The sequence below is a fragment of the Seriola dumerili genome, unplaced genomic scaffold (genome assembly GCF_002260705.1).
Source record: "Seriola dumerili isolate Sdu_G_001 unplaced genomic scaffold, Sdu_1.0 BDQW01000513.1, whole genome shotgun sequence".
In the NCBI taxonomy this organism is placed as follows: Eukaryota; Metazoa; Chordata; class Actinopteri; order Carangiformes; family Carangidae; genus Seriola; species Seriola dumerili.
The window spans coordinates 538,508-564,675 of record NW_019174768.1 but is presented as its reverse complement, the minus strand read 5'-3'; the positions used below and the strand labels follow the sequence as shown (position 1 = coordinate 564,675).

The 26,168-nt window shown below is 45.0% G+C and overlaps 3 protein-coding genes across 4 annotated transcripts; all 3 read right to left on the bottom strand.

Moving 5' to 3' along the window:
• Positions 1–893: 893 nt before the first annotated feature.
• Positions 894–4,406, bottom strand: LOC111235579 (mid1-interacting protein 1-B-like). 2 transcript variants are annotated; one of them, XM_022764071.1, is made up of 2 exons: positions 4,153–4,406; positions 894–3,473 (listed from the first exon to the last, which is right to left on the bottom strand). In XM_022764071.1, the coding sequence occupies exon 2, from the start codon at positions 3,178–3,180 to the stop codon at positions 2,707–2,709; it is 474 nt and encodes a 157-aa protein (XP_022619792.1). In that variant the 5' UTR covers positions 3,181–3,473; positions 4,153–4,406; the 3' UTR covers positions 894–2,706. The 2 variants fall into 2 exon arrangements, with proteins under 2 accessions (XP_022619792.1, XP_022619791.1); XM_022764070.1 differs by having other exon boundaries at positions 4,300–4,406.
• A 927-nt stretch (positions 4,407–5,333) lies between these two features.
• Positions 5,334–9,250, bottom strand: LOC111235539 (tetraspanin-7-like). Its single transcript, XM_022764005.1, has 8 exons — positions 9,128–9,250; positions 7,865–8,053; positions 7,671–7,745; positions 7,430–7,525; positions 6,841–6,996; positions 6,569–6,652; positions 5,968–6,039; positions 5,334–5,846 (listed from the first exon to the last, which is right to left on the bottom strand). The coding sequence occupies exons 1-7, from the start codon at positions 9,206–9,208 to the stop codon at positions 5,971–5,973; spliced, it is 750 nt and encodes a 249-aa protein (XP_022619726.1). The 5' UTR covers positions 9,209–9,250; the 3' UTR covers positions 5,334–5,846; positions 5,968–5,970.
• Positions 9,251–10,815: 1,565 nt separating this feature from the next.
• xdh (xanthine dehydrogenase) lies at positions 10,816–25,013 on the bottom strand (the record flags this gene model as incomplete). Its single annotated transcript, XM_022764004.1, has 34 exons — positions 10,816–11,271; positions 11,573–11,740; positions 11,837–12,025; positions 12,385–12,450; positions 12,949–13,063; positions 13,141–13,193; positions 13,506–13,709; positions 13,932–14,027; positions 14,113–14,194; positions 14,367–14,512; positions 14,590–14,781; positions 14,866–14,952; positions 16,198–16,285; positions 16,374–16,507; positions 16,655–16,779; positions 16,868–16,964; positions 17,055–17,174; positions 17,254–17,380; positions 17,458–17,627; positions 18,115–18,204; positions 18,388–18,550; positions 18,669–18,853; positions 19,228–19,337; positions 20,335–20,428; positions 20,795–20,946; positions 21,206–21,298; positions 21,383–21,527; positions 22,058–22,138; positions 22,219–22,311; positions 22,388–22,449; positions 22,955–23,081; positions 23,336–23,444; positions 23,642–23,738; positions 24,941–25,013. Coding segments are annotated over 34 exons (3,984 nt in total), but the record flags the coding sequence as incomplete, so codon positions are not given.
• Between the last annotated feature and the right edge of the window lie 1,155 nt (positions 25,014–26,168).

Below are 26,168 nucleotides of genomic sequence, written 5' to 3'. Positions count from 1 at the left end.
TTCCCCTACCTAGCCACAGTTGCCTGGCATTTACCTACCATCTACACCTAGCACTCTCTTACTCAGGCTGTGATCCCTAGCTACCCCTTACACCCCCTACCCCTGTTTGTGTGAGAGTTGACAGAGCTGAACATAAGTCTTTACAGAGGGAGGTTTGTTTTTCACCAACTCCTCAGATGTTCCTGAAGTGACTCAGCTCCCTTCCTGAAACATGATGAACATGACGATCTGTGATTCACGGTCGGAGTCGAGTTCCATCTTTGTTCTGAGGCAGCAGAGACTCATCCAGGTTGGGACCAACGTTCTCCTCCTCTGGTGTTCAACAAGATAAAGAAATGTGTTGCAGTATATAAGTAGTTATTCCCCTTTCTGCACGGGACCTTGAAGGGGTCCAGCAAGCAGACCCCACTTTGAGAACCAAAACATTAGTTTCATTTAAACCAAACGTCTGATGAAGGCTTTTAACTGTGGTCAAAGAACGGCCTTAAAAAGGTTTATGTTTGGGTTTATTGATAATATAATAAAGGATAATATTATATGTAATAAATTATAATAAATCAGTGTAAAGGCCACACGTTCATCTTTAGAAAACCTCATCACAAAAAGCTGCAGATCTAAAGGAGGAAGTTTCCATTTACGATCTTTAACCTAAATAAACAGAATGAGAATATTTCATATACATTTTAAATTGGAAGAATCTCAACATGAAACTCTTAAACATCTTAGAATTCTTGTATCTTGGTGGATTAAAGTATAAATTAAGTAAACTAGAATACATTTAAAATAATCAAACTACCATTAAATGACTAGAACATGAGAGTAAAAGACAAATGTTGTAATTACTATAATTACTAATTAGTCTGAGAATGAATCAAAACACCAAACTACTCATCAAAACCTTTAATTTTCAAGCTGGACATTAAATGGAAAAAAGCATTGCTCTGTGGAATAGTCCATTAATATTTTCACATACAGTATTTTTACGCAGCTCCAGAAATCCTTCAGTTTTTACAGAGTTGTGAAGCACAGTGACTAAAGCTGCTGCTTCAAACCTTCAGATCCTTTAAAGACGGTTTCGTTAAACTCTGGTTTGTCTTCATCCCAACAGAAACAACATCTGTCAATAATCACGTTCATGTTTTGATGCAAGAAAATAAATTCAGGAAAATCCAGCTGAGGTTTTGAATGAGTTGCAGCCTGACAGACACTTTAACATCCAATTAAGATTCGCTCAGAAATCTCTGTAAACAAATAAACTCAATGGCCAAAATAAACCTGTGATTGGCTGGTTTCAACCTTGAGCAATATATCAACTTTAGTATTGATCATTTTGCACTGGAATCGTATTGATTAGAGATCATTGAAGTGTCATCATGTGTCTAAAGTTTGTCAGCTGCATTTAAGATGAACATTTGAAGCAGGTCAGGGAGTTTTATTTTGAAAATAAAGGACTTCTCTTCAGTTTGTGCGTGTGCAGTCAAGAACAAACATTAACGAAGCCGCTTCCTCTTCAGTCTCGTCACAGAGCAGGTTCCACTGTGCAGAGGTTTACAGCCGAGCACGTTGCCCTCGGTGTGTTTGCATAGATTTGAATTTACAGCATGAAATGAAGGACAGCCAGAGAGAGGACAAACAAAGACAGATAGACAATAACCCTGAAAACATAGTGCAAACAGCCCCAAGAAAAAAGCCAATCACCCGCTGTGTGTCTTCAACAACTACATTCGGACAAACAACCAGAGAAAATATCAGGCTCTTCTTATTTCTCCAGTCTTTTGTCCAATCAACAGCTGCAGTCCCTTTTTTTTTTTTTTTTTTTTTTTTTTTTTTTTTACAAACCACACTGGTGTTTTTACAAATGTTAGTTCATTAACTCTAAAAATCATTTCAATGTTGTTGTTAATTAAGTTGAAACTTGCTGCAGAGATCATCCAGTAAAATCAGTGTTTGGTTTTGAATCAGTCTGGTGAAGCAGCTGAAACTAACGGATCAGAAAACTCCTTGGAGGTGCGTTCAAGGACACTTTGACATTGAATATTTGGTAATCGGCTGCTTATCAGTGTCAGAAAGTCAACCCCACATGACAAACTGATAAAGTGAATTCAGATTTTCTAACATTTAAAGTGGCACTTCAGGAAGTGATGTAATGTGCCACGTCCATAAACAGACACATTAAAATAAGAGTGGTCCAAACTGAAGCAGCAGAAGCCGAGATGTCCTGACGTCAGTTTGTCTGTTGTCCTGTGCGCCCCCCCCCCCCCCGGGGATCAGACCTGGTCTGAACTCAACTGGTGAAATCCAGCATACAACCTGTAGCAGGGTCAGACACAGGCTCTTCAAACTAACAACTATTTTTCTCTCTAAAAAATCTAAAACATAAGAATATAACAGGTCAAATATCACCCATGACTTCATTTAAGTGCATGTGTCTGGGGGATCAGTGACATCAAGACAGGTTGATGTGTTGAAACAGGAAGTAGGTGCTCAGGTTTCATTTATGGAAATGATTTGTTTTTTTGTGGTGTTTCAGCATCACTTCAATTTCACTAATGAACCTTGAACTCTGAATTGGAAATGATAAAGTGAAGTTTGTTCCCCATAACACTGAAGCAGGAATTAAATTGTCTGACTAACTAACTAGCTAGCTGAACCGTGTTAAAAACACCTGTGTGGTCGTAGAACTTGTATAAATGAATCCGTCCGTGGTTAATTTCCGCAGCCGATCTCCTCCTTGTAGCGGTTCGTCAGCATGTTGGCCTTGTGCGTCAGTTTGGACAGAACCGTGTGGAGTCCGTTCAGGTGGTAACGAAACTGTTTCTCCAGGTCATCCTCCTCCGCCTCCACCCGCGACACCTCCGTCACACCCGCCCTCTCCTTCCCCCGCCCGTCACCCTGCAGGACGCCCCACTCGATATCGTTACGGATGGACTTGAGCAGGACGTACGAGCTGTACATGTCGGCGTCCTGGTGGAAGTAGGTGGTGCAGTGGGCGGCGGCGGCGGGTGTGGTGTCGTTGGCGGTCCTCAGTGCCTTCACGTCCCCGTTCTCGTCCAGCGGAACGTCCCGCAGCAGGCTGGGCACCATCACCGTCTGGTCCATGTTGTTGACGGCGCCAATGAAGCGGTTCATGGCGTTGAAGAGCGAGTTCTTCTGGTTGTAGGAGTCAGATATCTGCATCATGGTGAGCACACCACCTGTCACAGTCCAGGGACAAACTTAGCCCGCTTAAGCTCTTTAGAGGATTATTATGAGACCGCAGCCAGATCCCGGGTCAAGTCTTAACTAGCTCCTGACCCCCGAAAGCTGGACCAGGTTGCACAGGAACTCACCACTCCAACATGGATCAGTTTCCTGGTTAAAGAGTCTGCAGTCTCACCCTGAAAGCCTGGTGTCACTGGTGGGGATGGAGAGCGTCTCCTGCTGCACGACTCCAGCCGCCCGTTTCACCCGGAGCTCAAATAACAGGAAACATGCTGCAATAAAAGCACAGATACACAGAGTGAGGATGGAGGTGGAGTTAGCCTCGTGGTATTAGCTACCAGGTGCTAACAAACATCTCCAAACACAAACTAAGACTTTACATAAACCTCTACAGTCCAAGAAGTAAAGGCAGCCTGAGAAACCAGGAAGTCTCCAGCATCAGCAGGCTGAAAGCAGCTAACACAATTAGCAAACGAACTAACGGTATATTCCAGTTGGTGATTACAGTTATTACATCACCGGGTTACAAACACTTGGCTCGTTAAAGTGAGGAGATAAACGTTAATGTGTCTAGATTGAGAATCCACCATGAGCTGCCGCTAATTAACGCTAAAGCAGCCTGCAAGCTAACGCTGCCGGACTGCACCCATTATCGGACATGTCCAGGTTTTCCGTTTGTCTCCCGACATCCACCTCTTCAGTAAAACACACACGTCCACTTACACATACGACCTTACTGTATCGGTGTCTGGTATTTTTCGAGTGGAAAATCAAAATTTCTCTGCGCACCGGTGTTGTGTCGAAGTCTGACCGCGTCCGATAACGGAACTAGGATACACTGTGTTGTCTCGAATTTAAATTCAAAGAAATGGCAACCGAACAACTGTTAGAATAACGGGAGAAAACAAACCGCCTGTAGCTGAGTGTGTCCGGATCCATTTCTAATCTTACCGGCGGTTTGCCTGTGTCAGTCTCCGTGATCACTGGGAACGAAACGACAGAGCAGCCACCGTGACGTTCTCCGCCCAAGGTTCGGGGACAGTTGGTCACACGAACCGTGAAACCTCCGTGATGGGTGAAGGTGTCCGGTGAACTCACCGTGTGTCCGCTGTTGTTCTTCGGTCGTGCCGGTGTGTGAGCCGTTAACCTGTCAGAGGGAGCACCGGGAGGTCTGCGGGTGTGTTGGGCAGCATCAGCAAGACGAGGCGGGGATTGTCAGGGAAAGACCGAACCTCCGGAGACAGCCAATCACAGGGGGGCAAGGCCATCCGACGTCATGTAGAACGTCAGTAAATGTTACCCTGTTTAACGGACGTCCCACGCGCCGCTCTTCTTCATAATTTTACAGTAATGAAGTTTATTTTTCCCGCCTCTATTGTATTCTGCACTGTTCGTCCGTCTGAATGTTTTTCAATAAAGGTTTAAAGTTACAATATGTTTTAACCAGCCTGTGGACAGGATAAAATGATGAAATTATGACATTTTATATCCCAAAGGTCAAAGGTCATACTCTCACAGACTCACAGATTTTGAGGCTCGTTCCCAGTCAGTGCGTGAGGTCCTAGTTCTGTCCTACTGTCTGAAGACATTTTGAGTCCTTTGTACGCACTTTCCGTAAGTCCGCATTTCTACAGACTTTGCCAGAGGGAATTACCCAAAGTTCATAGCTTTGGGACAGTTGCCGTGGTTACCAGGAGACGCCCGGAAGCGTAAAAAAAGGTAAACAACTGCGATAAAACTTTCACTGTGAAACTACGAAAAGTGCTTTCACTGTGACGCTGTACTCTTCTACTGATGGAGTATTTCTACCCTGTGGTAGTTTTACTTAATTAAAAGTGTAGAAAAAAACGCGATAAAACGGAAAAAGGAAAATTGAAGAAGAACGTTAGCATTTTAATCATCTGTATGTTTATGAATTATACAGGATATGGTTATCAATGTGGAGGTGGTGATTCTAGTTTACCATGTTCTACTTTGCTGTATTTCCTGTCTGTCATTTTCTCAGTCGTTTAGTAATGAATTAATTTCATGTCTGAAGACAAATATTTAAATATGTCACTATTTGTGTTTTTATCATTGTTTTTAATGAATAAAAAAAGTTTCTGGTTTGTTTTCTTGTTTTATTTCTCACCACATGACGTTTCACACAATCAACACGCACACAATAAAAACACTGTAATAAACATAAATAACATAGTGTAATAACACAGGGAGCAGCCAGGGCCACGCTCATGTTTCGGGCCCCTGTCAACCCCTGAGACAAAGTTCATGGAATAAGTACGTCTGCCAAGTGAGCACAAAACAAAATACAATACAGAAGACGACATTTAGTAGCTGTTCTGGAGCTTTCAAATACATGACATGGTCCTCATCAGTCAAAATGTTGGAGACGTTCTTAAAGTGTTCAGATTCATGGAGAGATTGTTTCAGGAACACAATCAACAACAACAAAAATAAACAACAAAACAAACAGGAATAAAAACTACAGGGTGTGTGGTTCAGTTTGGTGCCCTCTCAGTGAGAGTGTCCTCAAGTTATTTAACATTATTAATGATGTATTATTTCTTAACACAGACAACCAATCAGATTCAAGAAAGTGGTATGCATGTCAGGTTTCCATGGTGATGTGCATCCTCATCTTTTTTCTATAACAGAAAGAAAACAGTAAAATAAGAGCAGATGGAGGTGACTGACATCATGAGGACAATGTGTGTTGTCAGGGTGTGTGTGTGTGTGTGTGTGTGTGTGTGTGTGTGTGTGTCTTACCTGTCAGACCATCTCGTACTGGTTGGCGTTGATGAAGCGAGACAAACAACAGGCCAAAGACATTCCTATGAACTGGAGACAAACACACAGAGAGGTTTTCACTTTACCTCTTTATTTCCTGGAGGATCACTGTTGTCACAGGTGTGTGTGTGTGTGTGTCTGTGTCTGTGTGTGCTATACAGCATCTACAATATCCATCATACATTGTTTATTCATATATGTGGGAGTAGTGTGAATATCAAACCACATCTTATACAGTAACAGATCAAACTCATTAACATGAGCTCCACCTTCACCTGCAGCAACTTAACAGTGACCTCAGCCAATGGGAGGCGTGGCCTCCTTCAGCATCATCAGCACCCTGATTGGTCACAGTGACGACCAGTTCACCAGACATGTTTCTATTTTACATGTAAACTCATGTCAGGAGGTGGAGGTGAAGGTGAGATGGTCACCATGACAACGAGCATCACTCTCAGGACTAATGGGACACAGACACTCTCCTTGCCTCACATCAAACTGCTTCATCACTCTGGAAAATTTAAATGTATATTTTGTCTCGTGATATTTCGTTAGTGGCTGCTGCTTCCTGTTTGTTCACCTGAGAGAAGGCGATGCCGAAGGTGACTCCAGCGATGATCCCCATGTTGCTCTCTATGACGGACGTCACCAGCTCATAACAGCCCTGCAGACACACACGTCTCTCACTGTGATTTTGTTAATGACATCTCAAGCTGCTAATTGGAAGTATGTTTTTCAGACGAATGTCAAAGACAAATATTTTACAGTTACTCAGATCTAAAGAATTGTGTGTGTGCGTGTGTGTGTGTGTGTGTGTGTGTGTGTGTGTGTGTGTGTGTGTGCGTGTCCGACCTGTTTGTAGACTTTACGTGCAGCCAAAGTTGCGTTCTTCAGGTCGGCTCCGCTGCAGTCGGAGAGACTGACACAGCAGCTGGCGGGAACCCCCCCGACCGGGAAATACACACTGCTGAACCAGCTGGTGTAGTTATACACTCCACAGCAGTGTAACTGCAGAGACACAGGTAATACACTCACCTGAGTTTAGGTCAAAAACACATACACATCAAAACATATGAAATACAGAGAAGTGGTCTGAGTGTGGGACACCTGTGGGACACCTGTGGGACACCTGTGGGACACCTGTGGGACACCTGTGGGACCAGTATCTACACTGACATAGTGAAAGTAACAGAAGATTCCATGGTTGGTTTATCATTTAAATACAGTCCTTTAACTTATTGACTCTGCGTCATTTAAAGAGTCGACATGGAGGAAACATTATTTTATAAGATAAAAACTGAAAAGAAAGAAAATGTCACAGGAGTTTTTCTGGAGGAAATAATCAATAGGCTCATTAATACTGAAGATAATTGAACTGAAGTCACCTGGAGTTAGTTAGTCATAACTAGAGAGAGACAGAGAGTGATAGAGAGACACTGACTCTGCGTTGGACACCGTCCACAGCCAGACTCCTGTCATCTCGTCCATCATAGGTCATCACTGCATCGCTGTAGGTGGTGAGGAACGTCCCTTTGATCTGAACACACACACACACACACACACACACACACAGAGTTCAGTCAGTTTGAATAACTGCTTCTGTTTGTAAAGTGTGTGTGTGTGTGTGTGTGAGTGAGGGTGTGTGTGTGTGTATGTGTGTGTGTGTGTGTGTGTGTTTTCACCTCATGGCGAAAGACGAATCCAGAGATTCCAGCGATGAGTTCGGCCATGAAGACCAGAGACAGAAACGCAGCGTACTGAGCAGGGGTCAGAGGTCAGAGGTCAGAGGTCATGCAGAAGTCAAAATAAGAGGTTATTGGTCCTAATGAGAATCTAGTCTCAATCAAGACGTAATGACATCATGACGTGCACAGACCAGTCGTAACATCCAGGGGCGCCCCCTGCAGGTGGCGAAGCAGCCGAACAGTCCGAACAGCACGATGGCGGCTCCGGTGCCGGTGAGGACGTATGGAGCGTTGGACGGGGCGCTGGAGATCAGTAACATGTAGGGGCCCAACATGAACTTCCACCACAACCCCACCGACAGCAGGACCACACCTGTCACCTGAGGGGGAGGGGCTACAGGTCAGACCATCAAGCAATGAGGAAGTATTCTATTTTTTTCAGCAGGATTTAGAAAGAAAGAAGCTGAATCACAGAGAGCGAGGACGTGTGTGTGTGTGTGTGTGTGTGTGTGTGTGTGCGTGAGCGAGGGTGTGTGTGTATGTGTGTGTGTGTGTGTGTGTGTGTGTGTGTGTGTGTGTGTGTGCGTGTGTGTGTGTGTGCGTGTGTGTGTGTGTGCGTGCGTGTAGCAGTGATTCAGCAGCACATGACTCTGTAATGAACTCTGACAGCAAAGTGACAAAGTGACAAACAGACGAGAAGATCATGGTCCAGGACCTGGACCAGGACCTGGAGCAGGACCTGGACCAGGACCTGGAGCAGGACCTGGGCTATTTGAATACAAGACAAGGCAACAACTGAGTCCAGGTGGCAACTATGGCAACTGAAAATAACCAGGACTAAAGTCCCGACGAGGGAACTGAGGAGAAGGAAACAAGCAGGGTGATGTTCAGACCGGCCACTGGGATCCTGCTGTTGTATTTTCACATCTTCATTATCGTCCTGGTGTCACAGTTCCTCCTCCTCCTCCTCATTCCTCAGGGTCCAGATAATTACTGAAACTCCTGCTCTGACCTGTGGGTGACCTCTGACCTCATCACACAGCACATGTCCCGATGTCCCACATCATGAACTGTTAAAGTCTTAGATTAAAACCCAAACTATCCCTCTGACATATGATTCATCTTTAAAGGTGAATTTCACTTTCCTGTACAGTTAAATATAAAATACAAAATGGCTTCCTTCCACTTAAAGTAAACGATCTTTAACGTTACTACACTATAATTAAAAACAGGGAAACCTTCCACCTCCAAGACATCAGCTTCAGACAGTGAAGTGTTGAAAAGTGTGAGTTTGTCGAGACGCACAGTTTTGGATCATGACTAAAATCATGAGAATAAGACTTTAGCAACGTAAACATGTTTGAAACGTGTCAGAGATCATCATGGTTTTTAAAATGAGAAAGTGAAAATATAAAGACATTCTGCAGCAGAAAGTGAATGAAGTGTTTCCTCACCCAGAAGATAAAGGAGTAGAGCAGCAGCAGCGTCTTCAGACAGAAGATCACCGGTTTAGTCTCCATCCTCCTGTGAGCCATAATCCAGCACCGACTGTGACGGACCAGAACCAGGACTCTGTCTCTGTCTCCTTCTCTCTGTCAACCCTCATCGAGCCCTGTTGGTGTGAAACATGACAGCAGGTCGAGTCAAGCTCAGAGCTGACGGCGCCCTCTGCTGTTTGTAAAGGTCACTGCATAAGTCAGAAACAGCTGAGGTCCCAGAGCGTCATGTGCTGAGGTGATCCTGGAAAACACAAACAACACTGATGCTCCTCCAGGATCCTGTGTCGCCGTCTGTCGCTGCAGAGACGACACACTCCTCTTCATGATGAAGACTAAAGACTCAGTACTTACACACACACTGATGGTAGAGGACGAGGCCGCAGCACAACAAACTAGACAGCTCTGAGCCGAGCGTGCCGACATTCAGCCACAATCAGGCCGACTCAGCTGACGGCAGCTGGACTGTTTATTGATGTTAGATCACAGACGAATCACAGCGTCACGTCTTTATAGAGACAGTGACACATGAACAGTGTGAGGGAGACGTGCAGGACGACACGTGGACGATGAGACGAACATGTGACCCTCATACTTCACACTCCCACCACACAATTAACACGGAGGTGATCCTCATGGAGCCAGAGCTGCTGTTACACCTCAGTGTGAAGGTCCTGACACCACCCACACCCACCACCCATCACCCATCAGCCACCAGCCACCACCCACCACCCATCACCCACACCCATCACCCATCACCCATCAGCCACCAGCCACCAGCCACCACACATCACCCACACCCATCGCTCATCACCCATCAGCCACCAGCCACCACCCACCACCCATCACCCATCAGCCACCAGCCACCACCCACCACCCATCACCCACACCCACCACCCATCAGCCATCAGCCACCACCCACACCCATCGCTCATCACCGATCAGCCACCAGCCACCAGCCATCACCCTCCACCCATCACCCATCAGCCACCAGCCACCAGCCACCACCCACACCCATCACACATCACCCATCAGCCACCACCCACCAGCCGCGCTGCAGCGCCTCAGGGCAGATAAATATGATCAATAATAATTGGCAATAACTGCAACGTAAGTGCAAATGTAGCTGCAGGTTGGACTGATCATATTTTAACTGGTTTATTTACACCTAGTAAATAATAAACTGTATTACCTATTTATTAAATCTGTTATTATATTCAGTCATCCTCCTGTTTCTGATCAATAAATTGAATCATTTTAGAAACTCATCGTCCCACTTTTCTTCCCCAATGTTTAAAAGCTTTCAACAGTTTTAAATCTGTTCTTTATTGTTCCTCTTTAATCTCGTCTTGTGAATCACTTTGTAACTGTGTTTTGAATGGTGCTGTATAAATAAAGATTATCATTATTTATAGTGAAGAGTAAATGTGTGATCATCAATATAAATGAGCTCAGTCAATCCAAACCGCAGATGTTAGAAGGCTAATGCTAACAATGCTAACGGCTCTCTACTTGCTAAGATGTTGCTTGAGTTTTAGTGGTTGAACCAGATTCAGTAAATCACTGGTTAAGAACTAGTTTACACACAGACTTAGCAGATTAAGGACTAGTTAACGAAAACCAATCACAGACTGTTACCAACAAACTCGAGCAGCAGATGCTTCTTGACGTTTTATTGGTTTAAGCAGAGCAGAAATTCATTGTAACATAAAGTGAAAATGGATAAAATCATCATTTGACGGTGAAGAATATGAGCTGAGGTAAAAGTGCAGCAGCTACAGACCTGATGATTCACATTGGCTGGAACACAGTGAATTGATAAGACATTCTTTACAGCGGAAGATCGACTTTCATTTCCTGAGTCGTGCCCTTTAGCTTCAGGGAGCGCCACACAGCTAACGGATGTGATATATCATTAAGTGTGATTTATATATCTATATGAGCTAATGCACGATTAGTGACTGAGATGTGCGAGTACAGAACGGCTTGTTGTGCGTTTGTAGTTTCAGATCATCAGTGGTGGTTCTCTCTCTCTCTCTGGTCGAGTGTCCTTAGACTTGTACAGACCACGGTGTGAAGCTCCCAGGTTCAGCAGCAGGACACTGCAACACAAACGTATAGAAATTGATGCAGTGTGTTCATTATGTTAAATATTTTAAAGAAACAGAGAGAGAGTTTCCGCCTCCACCGCAGCAACTTGTACCAAAACTTTAAAGCACCACACCTGTAAATAAATACTTGACTGCCTCCATTGATCATTGATCGGCTGATTTCTAAAGAGCTGAAAGAAATCTGATCAATAAACATCAATGAAGAGACTTTTCTCCAGTTTCTCTGATGTTTTGTTGATCAATAAAATCAACCTCAACACAAACACGGCATATGTTGATCAGGCTTTCGTACCAGTTTGGTGAAGCGGTCGCTGCAGGCGTTGCGGATCCTCTCAGCGGAGGCGGGGCTGTCCAGCCTGAATGGGCCGCTGATGCCGGCCTCTGCGCGGGCGGCACTGATGGCGTCTTTGATGGCGTAGAAAACTGAAGCTGCCAGGAAGAGAGGAGGCTCGCCCACGGCCTGGAGAGAAAACATGTCATCAGCTCTGAAGTCTAAAGAATCAGTTTGCTCTGTGTGAGCGGTGACGGTGGTGATGATGTCAGTGATGTCAGTGACCTTGGAGGAGAAGATGGCCTTGTCGTTCAGTGCGTCCCGCAGCAGCGAGACGGTGAGCTCGGTGGGGATGTCTCCGAACGCCGGGATCTTATAGGAACCAGGCCCCCGAGTGAGGAGGACGCCCCGAGGTGAGTAATGCAGCTCCTCCAGTGTGAAGAGACCCAGACCCTGCATGAACCCCCCCTCCACCTGGAGACATGGACAGAGTCACATCTCACTCTGAAGGGTCAGAGGTCAGATTCTTCTCAGATGAACGATGTAATTCCTCCAAAACAAACGCGATCGATCAATTATATCTAAAAGATCTGGACACTTTTCTCAGCAGAGGAGGAGCGAGAACCTTCAGTGTAGTTTAGGATAAATATCAAACATCGTCTCTCTGAACTGAATTCCCTGTATTTCTTCTCTTTGTATCTCTTTTTTCCTTTTTTAAAGTTGTTAATTTATTGTTTTATATTGTAAAAGATATTATACTTGTTCACTTACTGTCTTTATATTTTATTTAATTTAATTATCTACTTACTTTGCATGTGTTTTTTTACACTCACCTGTCCAATGTCTATAGCTGGGTTGAGGCTGTGACCCACGTCCATCACGATGGTGGTGCTCAGGTTCTACAATACAAACACATCACATAAAGATTCTCTTATGTTTTACAACATCTGGAAAACTTTTACGAATCACTTCCATAACATCGAATCATCTGACAAGAGCTGAGACGAGGAAACAAAGGAAAGGAACAGATATAAACCACCTTGCTGAATCTTTCATGATTATTACTTAATCTATTGATTTAGTATCTTTCTTCTAACCCAGTGGAGGGATATGTAAACTGCAGTTGCTACTGATGAAGATAAGGTTGTTACACATCTGGAAACAACATGGTGTCACTTGCTTCAATTGAAAATTGTCAACTGTCTGATAACTGTTGTATTTTGTGGCGAACAAAATTTTTTGTTGCTTTACTTGAACAAAAAGACAATAAATGTAGTTAAAAAACAATTATATCACATAAATATCTGTATTCAGTTACTGAACTAACGTTGATCCTTCAGCAACAGTCTGAACATCAGATTCACCGTTTCCTGTTTCTAGTGTCAGTTGGTGCTGACCTTGTGCGCTCCGGTCAGACAGTCGACCTCCACCTCTGAACAGGCGACTCCGTAGGTGAAGTAGTTGAACGCTCGACCGGAGTTTGAGTCGAAGTCGTAACCGAGATCTGGAGTCCTGAAGACAAAGAGGAGACGGTGACACTCTGAACTTGGACAGGTGAACTGAAGCAGAGACTCGCTGTGTGAACTCACCTGTAGAATCCGTTTGCACTGAGGCTGACTCTGTCGAAGTACGCCGCCCTCACCTGAAACACAGGTATGCACACATCAGTGACATCATCCAGCCACGTGCGTCAGACGACCTGCTACAACCTCTTAATCATTTATTTTTATTCTACACATGTACAGAACAGCTGACATTTCATTGTGTGTTGTTATTGTATATAACATCTGTTTTATCTTATTTATTTATGATTCTGTTTCTAGTCTCATTTTATTTCTTCTTACATTTACTTATTACACGATGTCACTACAAGTAAGTAAAGAGAGTTTAGATTCTATAATTAACTGATATTCATCATCTGTTACTGTTAAATATTCTTAATACTTCTGCTCACCCAGTCCTCCCATGATCCTTTGGGGTTCTTGGTCTTGTACGGTTCCAGACGTCTCACGAGGATGTCGCAGGCGTTCTGCACGGCGGCTCCATTGAGGTCGGAGGAGGCAGAGGCGGCGGTGGGGCTGGTGTTGGGGACCGTGTTGGTGCTGGTCTCTGAGATGTGGATCTTTGAACAGGGGACACCCAGAACCCGGCTGGCAACCTGGAAACACACACACACACACACACACACACAGCTTTACTAAAGCGTCAGTCTCATGTATCTGAAGCTGCAGTTCTTCTAACGGCCACCAGACGGTGCCATTTACACTGAAATGACCTGAAACCAGAATCTCTATGAACCATCAGCACAGATTTACAATTTAAAAAAAGCTAAAAAAGATGAAAAACCTGAATATTAAAGCGAATAGTGAAGCTCCTGTACCTGGACCATCTTGGTGTGGAGTCCCTGTCCCATCTCTGTCCCCCCGTGGGTCAACAACACTGAGCCGTCTGTGTAGATGTGGACCAGAGCGCCGGCCTGCACACACAACAAAACACTGAATCAAACATATTCAGGCCTTCACAAAAAAACACACAATCAACCGTTGGGTTGTTCATCAGACCTGGTTGAGGAAGACGGCAGTGAAGCTGATGCCAAACTTGGTGGGGACGATGGCGAGGCCTCGTTTGGTCCATCGGTTCTGTCTGAAGAAACACAGAAAGAGCTCGTTTCAACCAGCAGCGTTTTTAATCAGCGCTGCTCTCAGGACTGTTTCTACCCGTCTCAGACCAGTCCGTCCTTTTCACCTGTGGTATCTCTGACGGTTAGCCAGGTTCTTATAGAGCTCAAACACTTTGCTCATACAGTTTCAGTTACCTGTTGTAGAGGTCGACGGCGGCTCGGCGTTGCTGGTATCCAGACCGGGACAGGCACTCATCCCAACAGCGGTCCAGAGTCAGCTGATCCAGGATCTGGTTGTAGGGCGTCAACTCGCCTTCCACGTACAAGTTCAGCCGACGCACCTGGAGGCAGACGGAGACACTGATTGGACGCCGTTCATCAGCTGGTTCATCACGTCTGACTTTATTCACCCACAAACCTCCTCTGCCGACCTCCCCAGACTCTGAGCCACGTCGGTCATCCAGCTCTCAGCGACCATCATGCCTTGCGGCCCTCCGAAGCCTCTGAAGGCGGTGTTGGACGGCAGGTTGGTGCGGCACAGGAAGCCTCGGCCACGGATGTTCGCCACGCTGTACGAGTTCTCCATGTGGAACAGAGCGCGCTCCAGGACCTGGACGACCACACAGGTGAATTCAGCATGACATCATCATACAGTGTGATCAGAAAATATTCTGCGGTTAAGGATGACACTCACCGACAGGGACAGGTCCATGGAGTTTCCTGTGTTACTGTAGTACGACACGTCCAGAGCCACGACCTTACCGCTGTCCAGAAAACCAACCTGCAGGAGGAGGAGGAGGAGGAGCAGGAGGAGGAGGAGCAGGAGGAGGAGGAGCAGGAGGAGGAGGAGCAGGAGGAGGAGGAGCAGGAGGAGGAGGAGCAGGAGGAGGAGGAGCAGGAGGAGGAGGAGCAGGAGGAGGAGGAGCAGGAGGAGGAGGAGCAGGAGGAGGAGGAGCAGGAGGAGGAGGAGCAGGAGGAGGAGGAGCAGGAGGAGGAGGAGCAGGAGGAGGAGGAGCAGGAGGAGGAGGAGCAGGAGGAGGAGGAGCAGGAGGAGGAGGAGCAGGAGGAGGAGGAGCAGGAGGAGGAGGAGCAGGAGGAGGAGGAGCAGGAGGAGGAGGAGCAGGAGGAGGAGGAGCAGGAGGAGGAGGAGCAGGAGGAGGAGGAGCAGGAGGAGGAGGAGCAGGAGGAGGAGGAGCAGGAGGAGGAGGAGCAGGAGGAGGAGGAGCAGGAGGAGGAGGAGCAGGAGGAGGAGGAGCAGGAGGAGGAGGAGCAGGAGGAGGAGGAGCAGGAGGAGGAGGAGCAGGAGGAGGAGGAGCAGGAGGAGGAGGAGCAGGAGGAGGAGGAGCAGGAGGAGGAGGAGCAGGAGGAGGAGGAGCAGGAGGAGGAGGAGCAGGAGGAGGAGGAGCAGGAGGAGGAGGAGCAGGAGGAGGAGGAGCAGGAGGAGGAGGAGCAGGAGGAGGAGGAGCAGGAGGAGGAGGAGCAGGAGGAGGAGGAGCAGGAGGAGGAGGAGCAGGAGGAGGAGGAGCAGGAGGAGGAGGAGCAGGAGGAGGAGGAGCAGGAGGAGGAGGAGCAGGAGGAGGAGGAGCAGGAGGAGGAGGAGCAGGAGGAGGAGGAGCAGGAGGAGGAGGAGCAGGAGGAGGAGGAGCAGGAGGAGGAGGAGCAGGAGGAGGAGGAGCAGGAGGAGGAGGAGCAGGAGGAGGAGGAGCAGGAGGAGGAGGAGCAGGAGGAGGAGGAGCAGGAGGAGGAGGAGCAGGAGGAGGAGGAGCAGGAGGAGGAGGAGCAGGAGGAGGAGGAGCAGGAGGAGGAGGAGCAGGAGGAGGAGGAGCAGGAGGAGGAGGAGCAGGAGGAGGAGGAGCAGGAGGAGGAGGAGGAGGAGGAGGACGAGGAGGAGAAGAAGAAAAGATAACTAACACTGGAGACTCAAGGTGCTGCTACAGAAACATTGATCCGGCTCGTTTTGTCCAGCTAGCATTGATGCTAATGCTCCTGTTGACCGTGTCCTGTCCAGCAGGGGGCGTCCTCCTACCTTGTACTTCCCATAGAAGGGGTGTCGTCCTCCAGTGATCAACATGTCCTCGTCTCTGTCCAACATGCACCTCACAGGCCTGTTCAGCCTGAAGTACAGACGATGTTTCAGGTTTCTCAAACTTTTAGGAACGAGTCCTTAAAATAAAAAAACATCTAAGTGATTGACAGACGTACTTGTTTGCTGCCACGGCAACCACAGTGGACAACACGGTGGTTCGGCTCTCCTTGCCACCGAAGCCTCCGCCCATCCTCTTCACCCGGACCACCACCCTGTTGGCAGGGACGCCCAACGCCTTCGCCACCAGAGACTAAGACACCAGAGACACAGTTTACAGTGGTATTATTAGTGTATAATAGTAGTAGTATTACCTGCGTAGTATTACTTGTGTTTTGCAGTAGTATTACCTGTGTTTTGCAGTAGTGTTGCCTGTGTAGTATTACCTGTGTAGTATTACCTGCGTTTTGGAGGCAGACTGAGTGGAGACGAAGAGCTCCATCTCTCCGTCTTCTCCTCGGGGAACAGCCAAAGTGACGTTTGTCTCCAGGTAGAAATGTTCCTGACCTCCGATGTGTATCTCACCTGACAATCAATCAATCAATTATCAATACCTGATCAGCTGGGATCAGGAGGAAGTTTGATACACACACACACAGACAGACAGTCCTACCCTCCAGGATGTGGTCAGCCTGTTTAAACCCCGCCTCCAGGTCTCCATTCTGGATGGTTCTGATTGGCTGATAGAAGGACTGGGCGGCGATGGCCTCCTGTCAATCAAACCAACAACATTAGCTTGGCAGCATGTTACCTGACGAGTTTAGTCTCACATCTCATCACCCAGGTGTTGCTGCTCTCACCTGGATGGTGACGACAGGCTGCAGCTCTTCGTACTGGATCCTGACGGCCTTGGCGGCTCTCTGAGCGTTAAGCTGAGTGTCGGCCACCACGGCGCCAATGATGTGGCCCACACATGTCACCTGCAGAGAGGAGGGACACATCATTAACCTGAACCTGACGGAGTCACCTGACTGGCTGGATAAAACAACAGAAACACACCTGGCGGTCAGCGAGGACGGTCTCGTCATACTCGATGGGTCCGGTGGCGTTTGACCCGGGGATGTCGTCAGCAAACACACAGCAGACCACACCTGGCAAACACTCTGCTGCTGACGTATCTATGGAGCTACAACACGCACACCTGAGTTAGAGAGCACAGGTGTGTGTCGAACAGGTGTGTTAGGGTTAAGGTTTGAGCCTTACGTGATGCGAGCGTGAGCTTTGCTGCTGGTGATGAGCGACAGGTAGAGCTCGTTCTCGTACAGCGGCACGTCGTCGCAGTAAACCGCCTCACCTGTTGCCTGCTTCATGGCCGACAGGTGCATCATGGGACGGCCCACCACGTCGTCCTGGCCCTGCCCCTCTGGCACCGCCTGGTGGAAAAACGTGAACTTACACACCAGGACGCCATGACTGGGAATACTGGTTTATTTGAAAATTTATATCTTTTTAAGAATCAAACTAAATTTTGATCACGATTATTTTCCATCTGTGGCCAAAACTAAAAACCTTTTCATTTTAAAGCCTTTTTCAAAATGAGCACTGAGTGTTTTATAAGCTGATTACAGTCTGTAGAGTAAATACTTATTATTAATTATTATATGTTTGTTTCTATATATATATAGTCATACATTTATGTGCAAATATTAACTTGTATGTATATGTATATTGTATTAATATGTATTAACAGTATTAACAGTTACATGTATTGATTTTAATTTCTAGTCCTTGTTTTTAAATAATCCATTTGCAGCATTTTTAGTCTTATTGTGAATTTTATCAAAGTCCAATATTCCCAGTACTGGGTCCAATATTTCCCCAGTAAGAGTCTGGTATGAGTCGAAGTGAGCGTGGTCGGACCTGGTAGATCTGAACACTGGACGGAGTCTGTGGATGGTAAATCTCTGTGGCGCTCAGACAGTCTGACCCGACCCCCTCCACCTTCACACCCTGACCAATAAAAAAGAAAACATGTTACAATCAGTTAAATCTCAAACTTAAAATATTTTATAGAATTTCATTTTGTTTTTTTTTTTGAAATTCAGCTCATGAATCATACGACGGTCACAACATTTAAAAGCACATTTATTTGACCCTGATCAGATCAGATCAATATAAAGGTTAATGTCTGACCTGCTGTTGGAGCTTCTGCAGAACCGTCAGGTAGAACTTGTAGAAGAGGCTGAGGGTCAGAGTTCGCCGGTATGTCACCATGCCGCCCGGCGCAGAGGGGTCAAGGGTCATCTCCTCAGCCAATGAGGAGCAAGCCTCCTGCAGAAGCTCCTCCCCCCAGCACCTGGATGACATCAGAGAGTTACACCCTCCCTATCTTTATCTCTTTAACCCTGATTCTGTGTGTGTGTGTGTGTGTGTGTGTGTGTGTGTGTGTGTGTGTGTGCGTCTGTGTGTGTTACCGTCCCAGAAGTCTGTTCGCTGTCTTCTTTGCCAGCATCGTGGTCGCCGCCATTCCGCCGTAGCTCAGCCTCAAGTCCTCGACGACACTCGTGCCGGCAGCGAAGGTGACGCTCATCGCTGCAGTGACGATGCTGATGTCATCCTCACGGCGAGGCGATTGTTTGAAGGCGGATATGAACTGATTCTGAGGCGGGAAAAGACGAAAACACGAGAATTAGAGTCTGAACAGCAACAGATACAGTTCTGTCACAGTGGTTGCTAGGTGACTGAGAAGTAGTTGCTAGGTAACTGTTGGTGGTTGCCTGGAAACTGAAACATTAGTTATCATATGACAGGCCATGGTAACTAGGTGACCAGTGGTTGCTTAGTGACTGGACAAAGTTGCTAAATGTCTGACAGTGGTTGCTATGTGACTGATTTGGTTGCTGGGTAAATGGCAGTTGTTTGTAGGTGGTTTTCAGTGGTTTCTAGTGGTTGCTAGGTGACTCATAGAGTTGATAGGTAACAGAGAGCGGTTTCTAGGTGACACGGTGGTCGCCAGGGCAACGCTGTGTCTACCTTCTTGCTGTAGGGGATCTCTATGGAGAGCAGGATCTCCTGCGGCCGCAGAGCTGTTCTCCTGTAACCGGTGAAGAACCCGTCGTCCATCTGAACCTGACGGCTGCCATCTGACACACAGAGGTTAAAGGTCAGGACCAGGTTCAAACGTACAAACACAGAACAAAATGTAATTTGTGGGTCCAGTTGTCAGACAAAGAGACAAAAGACAAACATATTATGGGATAGTTTGAGTTTTAGATTGTCAACAGAAAATCTCAGCCTGTGTTCATTTCTGTTCAAACAGCATCAGAAAACATTAATAACTCAGTTTAACTGGATGGACCTGAACACATCAGTGCTTTAGAGCATAACTGCACATTAGATGGCACTGATTTGAAAGCATGGTTGGTTAACTATAATGCTGCCTTTAAGTGCTGCAGGATATATGAAAATTAGTATTTTTGAGCAATCAACAAAGTGATAAATTTGACGAGAAAAGTTTTTTAATGAACTCATGAGCGGAGGAGGCAACACTGAACACAGCCTGAACTCAAATGAACAAGCTGTGACTAAACCTTATATAATGAGTGTTGACAGGCAGAAACTGACTGTGCAGTTTGGAGATACGCAACACTTTGGATTAAAGGTCACCTGAAAGTCTCCTGACAAATACAGAGCAAGTAAACGCACCGTGACCGTGTGATTTCACAGGAAGTTTTCTCTAACGCTCCGTACAGTATCATGAGCTGATGTGTAGTATTCAGAAAAATGTCTTTATTACTACGTATGGCACCTTTCAAAATAAAGTTCACACTCTAGGGGTGACATGAGCTGTGAAAGATTTCAAAATAAAATACAAAATAAAGATGTTGAGGACAAAAAAAACGCAGAAGCAAATTATTTACACTTATAATGTATTTAATTCAAGTATGTGTGACCGCAGTGTGTGTGTGTGTGTGTGTGTGTGTGTGTGTGTGTGTGTGTGTGTTTTTCTATAAGTGAACTCTGATCTCTGTAAAAAAAAAAAAAAAAAAGTGGTGAAACTGATTCCTGGAATATCTCACAGATAAAACCGTGTGTGTGTGTGTGTGTGTGTGTGTGTGTGTGTGTGTGTGTGTGTGTTACCCTTGTCCATCAGTGTGAGTTTGCAGCACGCTGCTATGAACACAGGGTTGAGGTCTGATATGGGGCTGGCTGTCATGATGTTTCCACCAACAGCCTGAAAAACACCACAACACAATCATTGTCATCACCTGTACTTCCCCAACAGCAAGAGCTAAACCGGCTCTGTGTATTTCCTGGGAAAGCTTCATGATTACAGGGCCCATGAACTAACCGTGGGCTATGTCTATTTCCTGGAAAAGGAGTCTTTAACCTGCATCATCACCATTATCAGCCAATTTTATAATACGGACTAATTGTGCACAAGAACCAGCTCTGTCTAATTCCTGGAAAAGCTCCACAGTCCAAACACCCCTAAACTATCCAGGAAACTACAGGACCCTCAAAATCAACCAATATGAGGCAGGGATTCAAACCTGCAACCCTGTTAGTGCTTTGCTCAACAGAAGATATCCAGACTCACTGCCACGTTGCGTATTTGCTGTCCAGCAAACCAGCGCAGCTGCTCCAGGACGGCGAGGAAGACTTCGGTCTGATGAGGAGGAAGAGTCTCCACCGCCTGCTTCAGCACTGCCCCCATGTGGCTGAGAGTGCACGCTGCACCAAACACGATCCCTGAATCCACACAAACAGTTTGGAGTGTTTATTTTAACGTGTTCCGACATCAGGTTTTGGATTTGGTTCATAGCTAATGTGACCTGGCGAGCTAATGGTCAGGGATGGGAGAAATATCATAGAAATAAATCTTCAGGCGTCTGGTTTGAAGACAGAATTAGAAGGAGGTGTAAATGTGGCTACAAGTGTTGAGTCATAATTCATCTGTTTTTGTTTTTAGTCTACGTTTGGAGCAGTAATATCAGAAGTTGTATCTCACCGTCTTCAGTGTGAGTCACTGCGTTCAGTTCAGGGATGAATGTTGGAGCCAGGATGACCGGGTACAACATGTTCTTAAACTTCACTTCAATACCTGAACACACACAAGCACACAATGTCTTAATGAACGAATGAATGAATGAATGAATCAATGTCTGAGAAAGATAAACAGACTGACCCACTTCAGTGTTTCCCACCACGACTCGGGCGTCTGGATGTTTCCATTTCAGACGCAGAAACTCTTCCAGACTGTTGGGCTGCAGCCACACTGCCCGGTTGCCATGGAAACACAGTGAATGCGACGTCTGACCTTTGGAGAGCGACTAGGTGGGAGGAAGGAAGGGAATAAGGAAGGAGGAAAGGAAAAGAAGGAACCAAACCAATGGGCTTTAGACTAGGAGAAAGTTTGGACTGAAACTTGAGCCTTGTGTTTTTTATTTGTCTGTGTGTGTTCACATGAAGTTAAACTGTCTCATTCACAGCAGCTGAATCAGCTGCGATCAGCTCCTGTCTGCAGTGTATCATGATGTTCAACTATCACTAGATCACTGTGATACTGAAGGATACCGAAGGAAAATTAAAAACTGAAGGATTCTCAATGAAGTTCTGCAGCTTCTGTTTCTCTGGAGCTTTATTCTGGAGGGACATCAGAGATAATGACATCCTCAGGAAGTGACATCATCATCATTTTGCACCACATCTAAAACAAAACACTACATTCTGCTGTATGCCGATGATGTCCTGGTTTATATGAAAAATAAATTCAGTTTAACTTCACAAACTGTTCCACTGCCACTAAATAATGAATTTATAATTAATAATAAGTTTGTGTTGTATTGTGGGAGTTATTTACCATGAGTTCAGGGGGGAAGATGACTTCCTGTGTGGGGTCAAAAGGTGCAAACTCTGCTGCATTAAATAGAGACGTGGCTTCCTGCACAAAAACACAGAAACAATTAAAAAGCTGTTTTAAAAACTGAATTTATAAAATGTGACAGAAAGACAGAGACGTACCTCCTTGTCTTCCTCGGAGGTTTTCTCAGCTCCCTTCCCATTGGTCATACAGCAGCCATTTTCACGCCCCCTGCCATTACAGCACCCCCCCTCCTGGAGGCAGAAACACAATCTGAGTGTGTGTTTCACACACACATACAGTAAGTGTGTGTTTGTATATGTTTCTCACCACAGTGAAGGTCTTGTATCCCTCCAGGATGGGTCGATACCCGGTGCAACGACACAAATTTCCTGAACAAACATGAACCCAGTCGCCGTTAAACTGAAATCATGTTTACTTATATACAGTATATTACGACTATACTATAATATTAATAAATATACTGACATCAAGAGATTTAGCTATAGATTTTAAAAATATATTTTGTGTAACTGGTCATAAAAGTAAATATTGGCCTATTTTTCTACAAACATTATTGATGAAAACAACCTCTAATAGAATGACTGTCCTTCCTTAATTGTTTTTTTTATCCTAACATATACAATATATTTATTCTGTACAACACCTGCATCACATCTGGACAGATGAAAATGAGCTGCCTGGCACCATTGTAATTATTTATACATATTTTTTACATCAAGAAAAACTACAAATCCCATAATCCCATAGCTACTTGAGCTATCTAAAGCAATGAAAGAAGCTAAAGCAAAGAAGATGGTACTGACAATTATCTCAAGACAAAACCAATCAGGTTTAAACTCTTGATTCAGACGAGCCAGTCAACAGACAGTCTACCTTGGAAGGCCTCCTCCACGTCGGCCATTTTGGGCGTGGGGTTGTTTCTCAGCAGAGCGTACATGGACATGACGATCCCCGGAGTACAGAACCCGCACTGAGAGCCGTGAGCCCTCGCTATTCGCTCCTGAACGGGAAAATACATATTTATAATAATCATGAAGATGGATCCTACTCTACATTTTAACACCTCGCCAACTTTAAAATGCTAATGTTATTTAACACTTTTTAAAGGCTGAAGATTTATTAAAGGCAGGACTTTATTTAACAGGTATTTTTATGTCATTGTGAACAGTGCTGCCCTCCAGTGGCCAAAATGTATCAAAGCAGCTTTAACATGAGCAAAGCTTTCAGGTCAGTGTGTGTGAGATTGTGTTTTACCTGCACAGGATGTAGTTTTCGGGCCACGCTGCCGATGCCCTCCACGGTCGTCACGGCGACCAGGTGTAGGGAGCACAGGGGGGCGAGACAGGCGTTAACAGCGTAATGGCTAGATGCAGTTAAAGACCATTTATCTGCTCACATCGGGTTTATATCAGCCGTGAAATCAGTTTGTCATCATCAAAGACCTGATGTCAGATGAGAGCACATGACTGCAGCTGATGGTATGGTTCATCATCAACACACACACATACATTTATACACACACACACACACACACACACACACACACTGTGTGAAGGATACAGCAGCTGCTGAGTGTGTGTTTGGTATCTGGACAACATGACGGTGCAGGCTCCACAGCCGCCTTCAGCACAGCCCAACTTTGTCCCTGTTAAACCCACTGACAGACACACACACACACACACACACACACACACACACACACACACACACACACACACACACACAGTTTACAGTGAATCATTGACAGTAAGGTGATCATCTTCAGTCTGGTCACACTAAAACACACACTGCTAGAGTGAAGCAGCTCCTCAGTAAATGAGTAAATGATTAGAATGTCCCAGGTCTTTAAGAAGGACTCCAGAGATCTCATCAAGGACCCTTGGGACTCCCAGGGACACCACATAAGGTACCAGGTCCTTGAAGAGGATCAAATGGTCCCAAAAAGGTTTCCTTGTCCTTGAAGGGATACTGGGGTGCTTTAGGGGCTCAGGAGTTGAAGCACTTCCATGGTCTTTCAGGAAGTCTTCAAGAAGGGCGCAGGGATCACTGAGGTCTCTGAGGGAGCTCCTCTGGGTGGTCCTCTGAGATCTGTGAGGGTGCTCCAGTACTTCAGGAGGTTTCAGGGGTTCTTGAGAAGATGTGCTCCTTGAAGAGGTTCCAGGGGTTATGGTTACCTATGGTTACCTTCAATTCACCTTGACTCCTGCTTAAGGACGGAGGTTAAACTGTTCACTTGAACTATGTTTGATTGAAACCTTCATCGACCAATCAGAGGGCAGGATTTTCTGTTGCCATGTAAATTAAGGTAGAAGTAAATTGTGTTTTTCAGGGTTCCTTCAGTCCTGGAAAAAAACAGAACCCAGGAAGGAAATCTGCTACAGATACGCATAAACCCATCTGTATCTTTACAGCTGTTTAAAAAAAAATACAACCTTTTTTTAAAGGTTCTTTTGGACTTTGACCTGTTGACTGTTGATCTCAGAGACAGTCACCGGCCTCAGACAGTCACTCATTATGTTGTATTTTCCATGAGAAGGCTAATAAACCAAACTCTATAATAAATCACTAATTTAAAGCGCTGAAACAGTTTTCCCTCGGTTGATTGCGTCAGAGGTTTGGTGCAAACTCAATCCAGAAATCTGACTAATGTTCAGTGAGAGCAAATGAATCAACTGAGGAAAAAGACAAATAAAAAGGACGGACCGGACAAAAAACGATAATAAAAATAAGAAGCGAAAGCTTTGTGATGGAGAAGTTGTGAAACAGGAAACCTTTTGACTGTTGCGACCAAAACACTCGCTGCCAAAGTCTAATACAGTACATGTACTTGGTGTTTTTTAGATATATGTGTGATCGTACATTTCCTCCTCAGATACGTCAGCAGGCTCATCTCAGGATCTGCATCCTTCTCAACAATCTGCAGGACAAAAACACACAAGCAGAAAATGAAGGATTTTACAAACATTTAATTCAACTCAGGTTTAAAGTGTTTGTGCTGCTGAATGAATAATTCAGATGACAACGATAAGTGAGATAAAGGTATGGAAAAGCACAGAAAATTCAATTTTAAAATGTGTGTGTCCTGATTAACTAACTAATTTATTTCTATAAATGAGAAATCCTGCAGACACCTGAGACTAAATGTTTTCTTATTATGCTTTTACTTCTATTTTATGCTTTTATTATTTATTATACTTTTTGTAATGCACATTGAACTGTGCAAAACTGATTTATTTATTAATTTAATTCATTCAAAATTATATAGTGTACATATTTATCTATTTGTATAACATTCCTTCACTTTCATGTAAATATTTTGTTACATTTTTTTAATTCATATTGCTTATATTTCCTCTCTTCTTACTATGTTTGTTATTATGCACCAAAGCAAATTCCTCCTGTTGAAAACATATCTATACAATAAACCAGATTCTGATTTTACTGACACATTTTATTTACTTTTATTATTATTTAATTATTTCAGATTTATTATTGTAGATATAAACACCATGAAATACAAGACAATGGCTTTAAACCTTCAGAATATAATGGTTTAATGAGCACAGTGTATCACTATGAGCTCAGTATCAAGTAGATTCCTAAAGAATCTAATGGGGTTATTATTAATGTTATTAAATAATTAAGAATTCATATAATAGAAACGTTACAGCTGGTAAAACACTCAGAGTAACTGCACATAGGAATATATATATATATACGTATAGTATATATATATATATATAATTATATATATATATATTTATTTGTAATATTATATAAATATACAGTGAAATACAGAACTCCATATAAAATTAACTATTTTTATATTAGTTAGTTTTATTAGAGTATTTTTACGCTTCTTAAAGCCGTTCAACCGAAGAAAGATAACAAGCTTGGTTCATGAACCGGACCCGGACTGGGTCTCGGTATCGGCCATGGTCCCGCTCATCTCCCTCATCGTCCTCGTCCTGTCTTCAGTGATCCGGGCTGCTGCGGCTCAGGGACTGAAAACTTCTGCAGAGAGGTGTGTCCGACAGTGACCTGGAGTCTGGACCGGCCCCTCCTCCCCCCGACAGCCCCCAGCCAA

Bases quoted from the DNA above. Each gene is read 5' to 3' on its own strand.
- LOC111235579 (XM_022764071.1), bottom strand. From the start codon at position 3,180: ATGATGCAGATATCTGACTCCTACAACCAGAAGAACTCGCTCTTCAAC.
- LOC111235539 (XM_022764005.1), bottom strand. From the start codon at position 9,208: ATGGCTCACAGGAGGATGGAGACTAAACCGGTGATCTTCTGTCTGAAG. The intron at 7,746-7,864 runs GTCTGTGCACGT...ACCCCTGCTCAG, and splicing joins GCCCCTGGATGTTACGACTG to TACGCTGCGTTTCTGTCTCT. The intron at 6,040-6,568 runs GTGAACAAACAG...GTTTGTCTCCAG, and splicing joins TCGGCATCGCCTTCTCTCAG to TTCATAGGAATGTCTTTGGC.